This window comes from Trichomonas vaginalis, chromosome V (assembly GCF_026262505.1).
Source record: "Trichomonas vaginalis G3 chromosome V, whole genome shotgun sequence".
NCBI lineage: Eukaryota > Parabasalia > Trichomonadida > Trichomonadidae > Trichomonas > Trichomonas vaginalis.
In genome coordinates, this window is record NC_067207.1 from 23,262,643 (window position 1) to 23,277,769 (window position 15,127).

The 15,127-nt window shown below is 29.8% G+C and overlaps 3 protein-coding genes and 4 pseudogenes across 7 annotated transcripts, besides 3 other annotated features; 1 reads left to right on the forward strand and 6 right to left on the reverse strand.

Moving 5' to 3' along the window:
* Positions 1 to 4,132: part of a mobile genetic element that runs on past the window's edge.
* Positions 1,727 to 3,031: a mobile genetic element.
* On the forward strand, positions 1,823 to 2,951 carry TVAGG3_0388440 (annotated as a pseudogene). The gene has a single exon. A coding segment is annotated over exon 1 (1,129 nt).
* Positions 4,133 to 14,932: a mobile genetic element.
* On the reverse strand, positions 5,623 to 7,196 carry TVAGG3_0388460 (annotated as a pseudogene). The gene has a single exon. A coding segment is annotated over exon 1 (1,574 nt).
* On the reverse strand, positions 7,835 to 8,107 carry TVAGG3_0388470 (uncharacterized protein; the record flags this gene model as incomplete). The annotated part of the gene is made up of 1 exon (XM_051232308.1): positions 7,835 to 8,107. One exon carries the CDS (start codon positions 8,105 to 8,107, stop codon positions 7,835 to 7,837), a length of 273 nt encoding a protein of 90 aa, XP_051102038.1.
* Positions 10,324 to 11,151, reverse strand: TVAGG3_0388480 (annotated as a pseudogene). The gene has a single exon. A coding segment is annotated over exon 1 (828 nt).
* TVAGG3_0388490 lies at positions 11,503 to 13,034 on the reverse strand (annotated as a pseudogene). Its single transcript has one exon. A coding segment is annotated over exon 1 (1,532 nt).
* Positions 13,300 to 14,034, reverse strand: TVAGG3_0388500 (uncharacterized protein; the record flags this gene model as incomplete). Its single annotated transcript, XM_051232309.1, has 1 exon — positions 13,300 to 14,034. The coding sequence occupies one exon, from the start codon at positions 14,032 to 14,034 to the stop codon at positions 13,300 to 13,302; it is 735 nt and encodes a 244-aa protein (XP_051102039.1).
* Positions 14,097 to 14,436, reverse strand: TVAGG3_0388510 (uncharacterized protein; the record flags this gene model as incomplete). The annotated part of the gene is made up of 1 exon (XM_051232310.1): positions 14,097 to 14,436. A coding segment is annotated over one exon (340 nt), but the record flags the coding sequence as incomplete, so codon positions are not given.
* Positions 14,933 to 15,127: the final 195 nt, after the last annotated feature.

Here is a 15,127-nt window from a genome sequence, read left to right on the forward strand (position 1 = left end):
CATTAATTCTGAATTAATGAAAATTTACCGTGATATAATAATTAATAATTATGATTCAATAATAAATTTAATTGACCAATCTGGTTTAATTATTTTACCTTATGAATCATTAATTCACATTATCGCCATTCTTTGTGATGTTCAAGATTCAGACGTTAAGATTCAATTTTTCATAGATGATGAGGTTTCATGCTGCGGAACAGTTGCAAAAATAAATCCTATAAAGGATATTAGCACAATTAAGATATCAAAGAACGGAACAACAACTGAACTTCATTTAACATATAATGATATTTATAATAAAATAGTTGATGAATATAAAATATCACTTGAAAAATTCTTTGTTAAGGCTATTTAATATTCAAGCATTAACATTATCGAATAATAATCCTTTGAATCATAATCAATAATAATTGACCTTTCACCAGTTTCTATCGTTTGTTTTATTTCTTTTTGTTCCCCACTATCTGGATCGGTCATTGTAATTGTTTTTGTTATAGTATCAGCTTTATCTTTAACTTCAATCTTTTTTCCATCGGGATATTTAAACCAAAATTCCAAAAATTCGATATTGTCAATCTGTTCATATTTTAATCTATCAATTACATTTTTAATACCATCTGAAAATCTTATGAAATGGTCATTATATGGGTTTGATTGAACTAAATTTGAATGAAGTGAAATATAACCTGTTGATGAATATGACATTGACTCATATTTTCTGAAAACACTAAAATTTATAACATGAATGAATTTCTTATTCGTTGAATTTATGAATTCTTGAGGTAATCTTATTCTAGTTTTATTTATCACTGGAAAATAACGCTTTACCATATTTTTAATCGTAATAAAAATGTCAATTATCAATATTATTTCGAATAATAACTGTGAATTAAATTTAACAGTTAGCGGAATTTATAATGTTACTCTCGTTTCTGTGAGTGGTAAATTTAATCCCATTCTTTTAGACCCTTCAGATTATATATCATTTATTAAAGATGACCTTGAAAAAACGTATGATATGTATATAAATAATGTGATAGCGAAATGGGATATTAACATGATTTTAAGTTATTTAAATGAATCATTTATCGTATGGTATGAAGAAAATTTTAAATCAAAACCTGATAAACTTTTTGAACTTGATGAAATAAATAACCTTATTAAATTTCCGCTGAAAATTAAATTTTGTACTCCTCATCTTCGTTCATTGTTGGGGATATTAAATTTTGAAAAAGATGTTGGGGATGTTTTGTATTCTGACACTGGTTCCAATTTCATTTTAATCAAATGTGATAAAGTTAATACCCCAATGAGATTTTCACATCAAACATTAGACCCTAACTCTTACCCATCAATACAAAACATTTTATCCATCAACTTAAACACATTTTCTTTATCATATCCGTTTCAATTATCCGGGAATTCATTTATTCTTCATTCAAAAGATTTATCAAATATTAAATTTAGAATAACTGACCTATTTGATTGTGATTTAGAATTCATGAATGAAATATTATGGCAATTTCAAATAGAAAAAATAGCTGATGAGATAACAGATTAAATATTTATTTTTAAATCATAATAAATGATTAAACAACAGCAACCACACAACTTAAGGCACAAAGCACCCAGGTCCCTCAGACCATTACATACGCCATATATGCATATAATTCAAAGACGGCAGAACAAACGCAAAGGTTGAAATATGGAGATTTGGAGAATATAGGGTGTCCAAAGGTGCGTTTAGCACAGCGCTCTATATGAGACTATTAAAGGAGATATATGCTGATTATAAATATATAATAAAAAATATGAATATATGTATATGATGAGTATGTTGTATTTTGGCGCCATGCCGGGATATAAAATGAATTTTGAGACAAGAGGCGGTTTCGCGGGAAATTTTGGCGGGATTTTTTTCATTTTTTTAATGAATCATAAAGAAAACATCCTCGCTCTTGCAAAAAAAATGCAAAGACTGTAAAAAATCTACGAGACATTGGTAAAATGCTTCGGTATGGATGCTCCTAGCTATTTCACTGTAACGTATCATGTTAGGATGTATCACTTCATGAACAAAAAGGCGCCCATCATAAAAATTGACAAAAAATCGCCGGATCAAAGAAAAATCAAAGCAATTCTTCAAGCGCTAGATGAAGACCCAAGAGCATCACTCAGAAGGATAGAGGAGATGACAAAGATACCACGTACAACAGTCAGTTATTATCTGCACAATTATTTGAACTACAAACTAGCGTATACACGTTGGGTTCCGCACAACCTTAATTCAGTTCAAAAAAAATCTAGAGTCCAATCTTCGAAGAGCTCCTCTCTATATTGGTGTGCGTATCAATCCAAGAAGTTTCGCTTTTTAGTAACAGGGGACGAGTCTTGGTTTCAATATGCAACAGAAGCCAAAATCATGTGGATCTCGAAGGATGAAAATCCGCAAACATTCCCGAAGAAAAAAATTGACACACCAATGATGATGTTGTCGGTTTTTTGGGGCGTGAATGGCATCATCGCAATTGATATTCTTCAAAAACCTAATACGATGAATGCTCAGTATCTAATTGACAATGTTCTTACTCAAATTATCAATTCTGATGAGTTTGAGAAATCCAAACAACAAAAACAAAAGTTTGCAATTCATTTTGATAATTCAAGAGTTCACAAAAGTCATAAGGTAATGAATTACTTGGTGGAAAAACAATGTCAAAGTTGTTCCAAACCCAATTTATTCACCTGATATTGCACCCTCTGATTTTTATTTATTCGGCACGCTAAAAAAGAGAGCTGAAGGACGCGAATTCGCGAGTCCAGATGATCTTGAAAATTTTGTAAGAGAGCAATTTGAGCAATTTTCTCATGATGATTTAAAGCGCGTCTTTCAAGCCTGGATCGATCGCTGCGAACGCGTGATTGAATCCAATGGTGATTATATTTAAATAAACTTTATATATATGTAACTTGTTTATTTCTATTCGCAGTATTCAGGTTTGTGCTAAACACACCTTTGGACACCCTATAGTATTGAAAAATGACCATTTCGAATTCGTTTGCAAGGGTGGTGCAGTGATATCAAATATAAAAGAAATTTTATTTATGAATTCAAACATTAAAGGTATAACGGATGATATAACATCAATTCCACCAGAAGAACAAAGATATTACGCATTAAATGCATTTCCTAAAGTTTTGAAGATTGGAAGATTTAATTTAAATGAGGAATTCATAGAAGGTTTCCTAAATGACATAATGAAGAGGGTGGATAAGGAATATGTGGATAGTGAGTTAATGAAGAAGGCAAATTTGGTTTATGTTGATGAAAAAGATAATGAAATTAAAGAAAGGGTTGAATGGTATCATGAATGGACATCAAAGATTTTAAAAACTAAAGCCGATACAGGATGGGTTTCAGGATGTTTAGACCTTAAAGCGGATAAAACATATGTTAACGATGAGTTAGAGAAGAAGGCGGATAAAACATATGTTAACGATGAGTTAGAGAAGAAGGCGGATAAAACATATGTTAACGATGAGTTAGAGAAGAAGGCGGATAAAACATATGTTAACGAAATATACCAAAGTTTGATAGGAACAAAAAATATTGAAACTATTGTTGGTGATTTTTCTGTCAATGAAGAAAATAAATATTTTAGATGGCAGTTTGTACAGTCCTTAAAAAATGGTACACGGTGTAAACTCATTCCGAAAAATAACAATGAAATGTATGTAAGTTATAAAAAGAATGATGGCACACAAGTTAAAGTTCCATTAGACAACAACTGTTACTTAAACTTATATGGAGACGAACAAAAGAAATATTTAAGAGTTTATGAAATGGCAGATATGACATTGCCTGACCCAGCTCCAGCACCATATTATTATGACTATGGAGATGATGTCAGAACACCACATGTAGATGAACAAAAGTTAACATTATATTTAGATTATTATAGATATAAAAGATATAATGCAATAGAAAAAACGAGAATAGTATATTATTATACAGATGACAGAAATAAATATTATAGTCAAGATTTTACCTACCCTGAAAACATAAGATTATATTATAAAAAATATTCTGACACAAACCAGAAGAAACCTGAAATAGTTACACTATATTTTAAGTTCAAAAGAGACAATCCTATAATATCTCATATGTTTGATTTAATGAACCCAGTAGGTTCTATTTATACATCTATGGATGCAAGAGGTCCTCAAGTAATGTTTGGTGTTGGTGCATGGGAACAAATAGTTGACAGGTTTTGTATTGTGCAAACTCTTCAAAGGAAACAGGAGGAAGTAAAACGATTTCAGGTGAAAATTTACCCGCACACAGTCACTACATAGATTTAAGTACATCTCAAGCAGGTTGGCAAGCATAGATATTGGGATTGGTCAGGAATGACAAAAGGTAAAGGATATGATGTTAAAGACGACGTTAAGTTTGCCATAAATTGTTACTGGAGTGACACTCAGGGAGAAGGAAACCATACACATCACGTTTCAGAATATACACAAACAACGGGACAAAGTAAAGAATACATGCCACCTTACATGACAGTTTACGCATGGTATAGAGTTCAATGAATGAACTAAATATATTTTATGTCTGTAATTAATTAGGTAATGAAGTAATGGATGAACTGCAGAAATAAATGTTTACGTTAATGTTTACGTTAAGTGACTCAAAGAGTCCGGAGACAAAGTCTCATGTTTTAGGTTATTCAATAATTAATTATTTTTGAAGAACTGAAGGTGTCACTACTTCACCATGTGTCACTCGGTTAATTAACTTCTCTGAAAAAATGAGACAACATGACATTTTGACAACAACACAGGAGGAAGGCAAAAATAAATTCCAATCATACTTTATACTGCCTCATTTACAGGTATTTCATCGTCAGTAAATGAATCCTCATTATCGTTTGGTTCAACCTGTTTATATAATCCTTTCATTTCTTCTTTCAAAACAAACAACACCATGTTTGTTTACCATCTATTCTTCTCTGTTTCCTATCACATTTATCCTTAATGCTCATTTGGAATTCTTGTCTTTCATGTCTGATGGTTTGCAGAATAGAGGCATTTTTACATGTCATACCTGCACTCAATTCATCATATGTGTATTTATCCATTCATCTAAAGGATTTGTTGATAATTCAATTAAATCTTGTTTGGCTTCAGTCATCGGTATGATTCGTACATTAAATGATGGAAAGGTCGTAATTGATAAAATATGTTAAAAGGTTATCATAAAATTCTTAGTGCATGAATCCATTAAATTCTTGAAGTAATCAAATTGACCCTTGAATTTACCATATACCCTTAAAACTACGTATCTTCTGTCTCCAACTTCAATTTGACAGGGTAGACGTTATTAGTTTACCAAAATGAAATTGGCAACATTCTGAGCAGTTCTTCTGGGTTGATTCTTTTCATTAATTCTAATCTCATTATCCGTAATAATTGATTTCAAAGCGTTGAAGTTTGCGAGTCTATCTTCACCAACATTCTTGAGTTCATTAAGTACAAGAAACATTTTATTCTCAACTACTGAATTGAAATTACCCGTTAGCTCACTTATTTCAGTAATGTTTTTACATGAATAACCAGCGAGAAGTTCAGAATAATATCTGTAAATCTGTTTTTACCTGTTCCCTGAAGTCCTTTCCAAATAATTGCTGTTTCATTCTTGATTCCAGGATGTTGAATCATTGATGCAATCCAGCGAGAAGGTATTTATACACTTCATCGTTATTATCACAAATGGCTTCTTTAATGAAATTCATAAACATCTCAATTTTTGAGTAATCAGGCTTTTCAAGAATGTTGTATTTATAACCCTGAAACGTTGAGAAAACATCTGGGGAATCAGATTTAAAGCAAACACCCTTAACGGTTAATGAGGATAATTGATTTAATAGTACGTCCCATGCTGTTATGGTTTTACCTTCTTCTTTAAATAATTTAATCATTTTGAGTGACTCTTTCATGTTTGATTGAAGAACGAATGATATTTGATTCATTTTGTCGTGGATATTATAGTCCTTTTGAATGAAATATTTATTTCCACAATCTACAAAACGGATTACACGTGATAAATCCTCAATTACTTCAGAACTGTTTTTATACTGATGATTTTCAGCCCTGCGTCTAATATCTGTTATCAAAAACGAGTCATCAAGTTTGATATCAAATGTTATTTTTGGCTTACGTAATAAAGGTAAAACATATTCATCATAATATTCCTTTTGATAAAGTTTTAGAATCTTCACCAAAACAAATGGAGAAGTCATTAAATGTGCATATCTACTACGTGCTTTTTCAAAATTACTTTTTGCATTTTCAGTTAAATTGCAGAAATTATAAACGTTATCGTATGCTTCATTAATTAAATGATTAGGTAACGAATTAATTGCTTGAAACAGTGTGAATAATGTCACTTCTTTTTCTAAATTCATGTTTCCACCATCATTATGTACTTCAAAATCACTAATGCCATCAACTATGCTCTGGGCAAGTTTATCGTCAATGTTTACATCTTTGTTTTCATTCATGATAGTCTTTATTTCTTCGTTCTTCTGTTCAACTCTTACCTTAATATTCAAATCATTTAATATATCATTCACTGTTCTAGTTAATGTTGAATCATAACTTCCACGAATGAATGAGTATGTATTGATTGGTTCTGTTGCATTCTTGCGAACTCTTGAATCAGCCATAACCACTAATGAACGCTTTGAATCATCCATTGAAGTCATTATATCAATATCATAATCATTGCAGGAATAGCATTTAATCATTCTGTTCGAAACTGCATAGAAGAAATTAGTGTTGCAATAAATGTGAAGACCTCCTGAAGCGGTTTTAACGATAACATCTTTATCCGAAAGTTTTGATAGAATGTCTTTTCTAACTGTTTCTTTAAGTTCATCATTGTATGATTTATTGATATCAACATCTATAATCGTTAAATTTGAAATTTTATTTACTAATAAAGCCACACCAGTTTTCCTTCCTCTTCCTCCATCATGTTTGAGGTAGTTATGTAAATCAATCTTGTTTTCACCAATTCTTTCGTTGAGGGTTTTAGTTTCTGCCACAACTAATTCCTCAGCTAATGAATCAATAACTTTTTCATCAGAAACGATATAGTTGTTGTTGTTGTTGTTTGTTGCTGTCATTTATATAGGAATAAAAAAATAAAAATAATTTTAAAACTAACTTTATTTTTGGACTGCATCATATTTCCTGTGTTGTTGTCAAAATGTCATGTTGTCTCATTTTTTCAGAGAAGTTAATTAACCGAGTGACACATGGTGAAGTAGTGACACCTTCAGTTATTCAAAAATAATTCATAACTGCCTTCCTCCTGTGATGTTGTCAAAATGTCATGTTGTCTCATTTTTTCAGAGAAGTTAATTAACCTGGTGACATGGTGACGTGGTGACACCTTCAGTTCTTCAAAAATAATTCATAACTGCCTTCCTCCTGTGATGTTGTCAAAATGTCATGTTGTCTCATTTTTTCAGAGAAGTTAATTAACCTGGTGACATGGTGACGTGGTGACACCTTCAGTTCTTCAAAAATAATTAATTATTGAATAACCTAAAACCATTAACGATAAAATAAGTGATAACAAATTTTTATTTTTATCATAAACGGATACCCCACAAGCTCAAAATTTACCACGAATCATAACAAGGGAGGAAATGATAAAAATGATGCGAGAACTTGCTAAAAATAACAAACCACTAAAACTGAGAAAATGTGGTTATGCAGTAATGATGGAAAGAGAGACGTTGTCGAAGAGGAATAAAAATTAAATTTGGATTGAGTTTAAAAATTCATCTTTATTAAATTCATCTCTTCCAATCAATTTATTTATTCTATTAAATTCTTTTATTTTTGCTTCACTCAGTTTAAGGATTGAACGGTAAGTTTCTAATTTTTCGATTATTTCTTTCCTCTCTTTATCGTTTTCAACCCCACCGCATTGCGGCTTCTTTTTGTAATAGCATATTTTTGATTTAATTCTGTTTAGTTTCTTTTTATATTCATCGTCTGGACTCTTGACTGCTTTGTTGTCACTCATTTCTTACGAAATAAAAAAAATTAAATATTATTTAAATATAATGGAGTAATAAAATAAATCGGAATTTCTATTAATTTATTGTCAACTTCAACTAATGCATTGCCGTTAATATATCTAACAAATTCAGCTATCGTGTCAAATCTTCGTCTTCTTTTTGTCATTGATTTATCAGTTTTTCCATAATCGAGATGAATTAAAACTTTATTTCCTTGTTTAAAATTCATGAGCCCCGAATTAATTTGTTCACGTTTAACATCATTCAACCTTTCCATTTGCTTTCTAATATATTCCCATTCTTTTGAAATATCATTTTTCATTTCCACTGGTTTCATGTTTATAGTTCTATGCCATGTATTATTATAATAATATACTAACTGCTGTATGATGGAGTCATGATTTCCATCCCAGTATATCTGACCGTTAACCCCTAACGCATCTCTAAGAGTTCTCATTACCGCATCAACTATTTTATTATGAAACGTATATGGAGAGGATGAGAAGAAAAAATTAATTTGTGGGAAATAATGAGTCATAGCTGCCTGAAATCCTTTATCACCATCACCCCTGATATTATCTACTCTTTCATGATCTAGTAAGTATTGAATAGCTCTTCTTGTTTCCTGTTTTGTTTTCCCTTTCACCGGAATGCAATATAAATATCTAGTGTTAATGTTAATGGCAAATAAATAAGTAACGTTTCCTTTTGAATATTCCAGATGATCGATTTCGTATGAATATGGATATGGAGCAAATGAAGGTCGACTAAATTTTTCCTTTAACGGTTGAATTTTCGGGTCAATTGGTTTATTTAATATCTTGAAATCCTTTTTAAAATCTTTTTGCTTCTTTAATGTTTGAAATGGATATAATAAAGTGAATGATGAAGGATTAACTGAAGGAGGAGGCGGTACTGTCGTTGGAGGTTTTGGTGTTGCAAGTGGTTTAATTTTATCTGCTTTGATTTTGGATTTCATTCCTTCCTTCATTAATTCTGGATGTATTCTATTCATTTGTTTTAAATATGCTGTATATAAAGGTTTGATATACTTTCCCGCTTCGAGTTTATGTTGAAGGATGAATTCCAAAAGTTGATCTTCATTTAAAAGTCGGGCTGAATATGGTTTAACTAATGAATCATAAATTAAAGCTTGTGCTTCATTTATGGTCTGAAGGACCTGGGTGTTTTGCACCTTTGGCTTTTGCGGCTCAGGATTATATAATTTATATAATTCATCAATATCTTCTTCTGTTAATACTTTATTTTTGAAATCTTTCAACTGTTTAAGTTGTGATTTAGTTTTTCCCTTTGAATATTCATTATTTTTAATTTTGTCTTTAATTTCAGAAATTATTTTATTATGATATTTCAAAATTTCATTTTTATAATATGGATAATAATATTCCATATCATCACCCGTTATATTGTTATCATATTTTTGGAGATATGCTTTTAAATCATAATAATCAAGAAAATTTTGATTAAATACTAAATTATCAATTAAAATTTTTAAATCTACGCTATCCATTTATATAAAAATAAAATAAGTGTTTTAAGGGTGCCCACCTCTTTGAATCATAGTATCAAAACCATCATTAACGGTTCCTTTTGTCTCTTCTGTGGCATTTCATTAAATAAATTTTAAATTATTAAATAAATGGCATACAACATCCATTTTCACAACATACAGCCTTAGTGTGTGCTCCTGTTAATGCAGTCTTACCAATTGTTAAGCGAGTCATTGACCCGTTTTTAAGTTGTAAATTAATATTCTGACCATCAAATATCAATTTATCATTTATTATATCCAAATAATTTTTAGGTGTTAATTGTTTATTTTGTCGTAAACTAACACCTTTCATTTTTTGTGCAATCTTTTTAAAATCACTTCCATCAATTGAACCGTTGAATGATGTATAACACTTAGGACATAAAGCAACCATGTTATCACCTTGTTTCTCAATTGCTAAACCCAATAACTTCTTCTCATGTGCTTTTTCTTCAGCTTTATTCTTTAATTTAGGTTTAAATTTCTCATCAAAACAGAAGAAATCAAATGGTGCGAATTTGAAAATGTTTTTATCATAAAATTGTTTATCAGTAACAATTGCTTGAAATGCTTGAGTGTTAGGAAGATTTGGGTCGCCAGCGATTGCCCAATAAGATGAATCAGTATCACCTTCAATGAAATGAAAACGATTAATTCATGCATTTATACATAAAATCATAAATGAAAACCAAATACCAGTATTTAGCATTATCTAAAGTGAAGAATGCCTCTTGTAAACATGTATCACATCTATAAAATCTATCTTTGAGCATCACTTGATACGTATCCTCTCCTATTTCTCTTATGTTTTTAAACTTATTTGACATACATGCAACGCGTGCTTCTGTGCATTCATTATTTTAGTCTTTGCGTAATTTTGTGTATTCATTGCATCGTAACCATATGATCCATTAAGTGAAATCTTGCAAAATAAACTTTTTCCTTTATTTCCTTCTAATTCAGCCTTTTGTCTTTCGTTCATAAATTCGTTCGCAAATTCATTAAAACAAGTGTTTTTCGTAAATGTTAAAATTGATTGAATATCATCAATGATAAAATGAAATCTGTCTATTAGATACCAAAGATAATAAGAAGAAAATGGTTGATATTGGTTGTGTGTTGATGCTAACTGAGTTAATTTTCTCTGTTTCTGGTCAACTGGTAGATTGTTTGATTTCATGTAATTATACATAAAACTGCCAATTGTTTTTTCATCTGTGATAATATCTAAGTTTCTTATTATCGGTAAAAAGTTTATGTAATCATTAATGTATTTTTCATCAATGTGACCCTTTACTTCAGCCACGAATAAAGTATTTTTCTTCTTAATATTCCCAGTGCTTTTGCTTTCTTTGTTGCTGTATCACAAATGATAACACCATTCAATCTTCCCGGCATATACATTTTATGGTCAGTATATTGAATGAAATCATGAGGATTAGATGAAAATGATGAAGGATATAATGAATTAAAGTCAACTCCAACGAAATGAGTCATAATGTTGGTGGTGTCCTCATTTGATACAGTTTTAGTTTCTGGATTATATGAAAGTTTATTAATGTGCGTGATTCCTTTAAGATTAACACGATGTTGAACATTTGATAGACCACCAGTAATTCCATTACGGAGAATGTGATAAGCTTCAACTGAATCTAAAGTCATTGGTAAATTATTTTTTAATGCATAATTTCTTAAATTGATTCTTAAACGTTGAACATCTTCATCTTTATTTGATTTTACGACATTGCAATAACAACACATTAACTGACAATTTTCTTTGGTATGTGGTTTTTCATTATCGATTCTATCCAATGTTGGTTTATTTGCATATGTAAACGCTTTACCACACATTTTGCATTTAGATGAAAGGATTAAATCGTGATAGTATTGATAGTCATCCATTGAAACATTGTTTTTGGTATCTCTTTTCGCCTTTTCATCTTGTTTCTTATATGATCAATTTTATATTTCCAATACTTTTTTGTTAATTCAAAACTTGATTCCACATTTTCTTCTTCTGGATATGTTTCGTTAGGATTGAAGTTCTTATATGCTAACGCGTAACGAATCATTGATGCATTCGATGATAAAGAAAGATTATGAAGCATGTCAATTTTATAAACAAATGTTTCTTCGATAATTTTATCAATTGGGTCAATCATAATTTCAACGTCTTTATTGCAATAATGAATAAAATATTCTAATCTATTCTCAAAATTTTTAGCATCATTGAGATATATTTGATAATCTGAATCGGATATTGTTTCTTGTGTTAATGCTGAATAAAATGAATCTTGAGTGAATGGTTCCTTTTTATATAATTCATCTTCGTAATTCTCCCATGTGATGAATTGATAAGGGAAAAAGGATTTAACACGTGATTTATTGTTTCCGAAATCTTGAGTGAATTGGTCTAATGTTCCACCCGCTATATAATTTCTGATGTCAATAAATCTTAATTCATATGGACAGTTTGTTTTCTTTACTATGACTTGCTTAAATTGAGAAGAAGAACCCAGCATTGATTTTATCTTCCATTTTGCAGTATTTAAATCACGAAGAATTAAATTTAAATCAAACTTTCCCGAATTAAAACCAATGATATTCACTTTATTAAATTCTTCATCTAAAAGCTCTTTCATTGCTTCCTTTTGTTTCTCATTTAATGTATTCATTAATTCTTCATATTGTTCAATATTTGATTTAGCAACTAATGAACAGGTTGAAAATAAAAATTCAATCCAATCAGAGATGAACGAATCACTTGATGTTAAGCAAAAATTCCTCGTAAATGTTTTATCACGGTCTACGACCTCGCCGCTTTGCGGCTTTATTTTGACAGTTGATGATACCATAAATGGTTTTAAGTAAGCGTTCAAAGTTGCACATTCAGAAAGTTGAAGTTCTTCTTTAGTCTCTAATGTTTCGAAGTCAAAAGTAATATAATATCTTGTTGGTTTATAATATTCCTGCAAATTATGTGCTAATAGCCATTGATATATCTTCTGTTTCGTGATATGTGGTGCATATGGTTGTTGTGTGTTTTGCAATTGAACGTCTTGAATTAATCTTCCATTATTTTCTTTACATTTCTCACAATGTTTTAAAAATCTTCTTTGGTTTTTCCTTTCTGGATCATCACGGATAGAATATACTTCTTCTTTGCAAAAGGGGCAAACTTTATATCCTGTGAGTGCTTCAACGTCTGTAATTCTGTCAGCGTGAAGTTTTCCACATGGACTCTGTGTTAATAAAATATTTACTGTTTCAAATTCTGGATCTATCATTATTGATTCCACTAATGGAAAGTCTACCTTGTTAATGTCTACGTCTTCTGGTTGAGGGTCACAATAATAAAAATCAATATTAACGTTTAACATTCTTGCTAACCTCTCACTTTCTGATGAAATGTCAAATCCTTCATATGCATCTATGGCTTCATTTAAATAACTTCTACGAGTTTTAGGATTAACACCATCAGGAATGTTATAGAAGCGTTTAAATAACCTTCTACCTTCGGCTCTTATTTGATTATCATTCATTTTAGCTGTTCCATTTTTGTTCATTTATGTAAGAATAAAAATTAAAAAATAAATAAAAATAAAGTTTATTTTTTTTAAAGTCCGAGACTCAGAGAGTCCAGGGCTAAAGTCCATAAAATGAATTAAGAACACATAAATTTTTATCATCTGCGACGTGACGAATACATTTTAATTTACTCAAGAATGCGTACCCTGATACATTAAATCTAATTCCTGTCTTATTTAATTTCACAACTTTGAAAAGGAATGTATGAATAGCTATAAAATGATGAGAAGATGTTTTATGGGTTGCTTCCATTTTTTCTGAAATAAATGAATAAATATAATGTTTATAAGTTTTCATATCTTTTATGTTCTTAATAACGAATGGTATAGACCTTTCCACTTCGTCTTCCTTCGGTGCTGTTCTTTCATATGAAACATTATTGGTATCTTCAATAATGAAACCACAATCGCATAAAATTTTATATGTACCAATTGTTTCTTTTGATATTTTATCTAACAAATCAAAAACTTTATCAACACCTGTACATTTATTTAAATAATAATTTGTGTAAATATCATGGTCTTCTTTCTTAATCGTATTTGTTGCATATGTTACATTTTTCAGTGCTTTTTTGAATTTTTCAGAATCAAGAGGAGGTGAAAGTAATATACATGGATAATCTCCATCGTCAATAAACTGAAGCTTATGTTTATGAATAAATTTTGTGCCTTCTTCTGAAAGTGTTTCGTCAATATCACCATCTAATAAATTTTTAGTAGATTCCAAAAAGTAATTTTTATATCTTTCCTCATGTGATTTTTGAACTTCTGATTCTGAAGCTGGGATATTCATTAAACCCTCTACTTCATTCTCAGCATTTCTCAATTCACTAATTCTTTCATCTATTTCATTTCTTAATTGTTCCAATTTCTCAATCTCATCGTTATAATATTCATCTTGTTTAATTTTTTCTTCAAAATATTCAGGAGGTGTTTCAAGGCTCTCTGAGCCCAGGTCCTCTGGACCATAAAGAGGAATATTCTCCTGTTTTTCAACTTTTTTGGGATATAAATATCTCATTATAGCCTTTTTAGTAATTGGTCCGTTATATTTAAATTCATTCAACAATCTGGAAAACTCTTTCACATTCTGCATATATGTTGGATAAGAACCGTCTCCAAAATTTTCTAAAATATTTTCTAATTCTGAATTAGTGAACTTTAAAGATTTCAATGAATTAGTTGTTATACTCATTTATTATAAAATAAAAAATAAAAAAAATAAATTTAACTTAGTTTTAATTTTACGTAAGAAGTCAATTTTTTATATACCGTCATTTGTAGGTATTATTTCTATCAGATAAAAATTATTTTTCTATTTGTCATCTTTATATAAAGATAAAAAATATTTTTGATTAATAAGGAATTAATTTCATTTTATGTCTTATAATGTGCGCATATGTATTTAAAAGGCATTCATTGAATTGCTTTTCAATCTCTTTCTTTTTTTCATCTTCGAATATTATATCATTTTCATGTTCGAAGCTTGTAAGTTTGTTATCTTCAAATATTATATTAGTTTCATATATCAAATTATGATATCGGTCATATTCTTTTAAGTGATAAATAAATACAAAATTTACGGTTCCTTTAATTTTAAATTCAAAATTAATTTTACAACAGCTTTGTGGATCAATTAGTAAATCAATCAAATAATGTTCAAAATCAGATATTATTCTTTTTCCATACATTTTATATTAAATAAAAAAATCTAACTTTATTTTTTCGGAGTTTTGTGACGAAGTGCGAATCTTCACTTCGTCAAAAATATATTCTTTTTATTAATGGTAATATAGGAATTGTAGGAATAAAAACTTTTTATAAATTATTCATAAATTTTTAAAATCTGCTATTCGGAAGTATGTTCAAAAATCATTCAATTATGT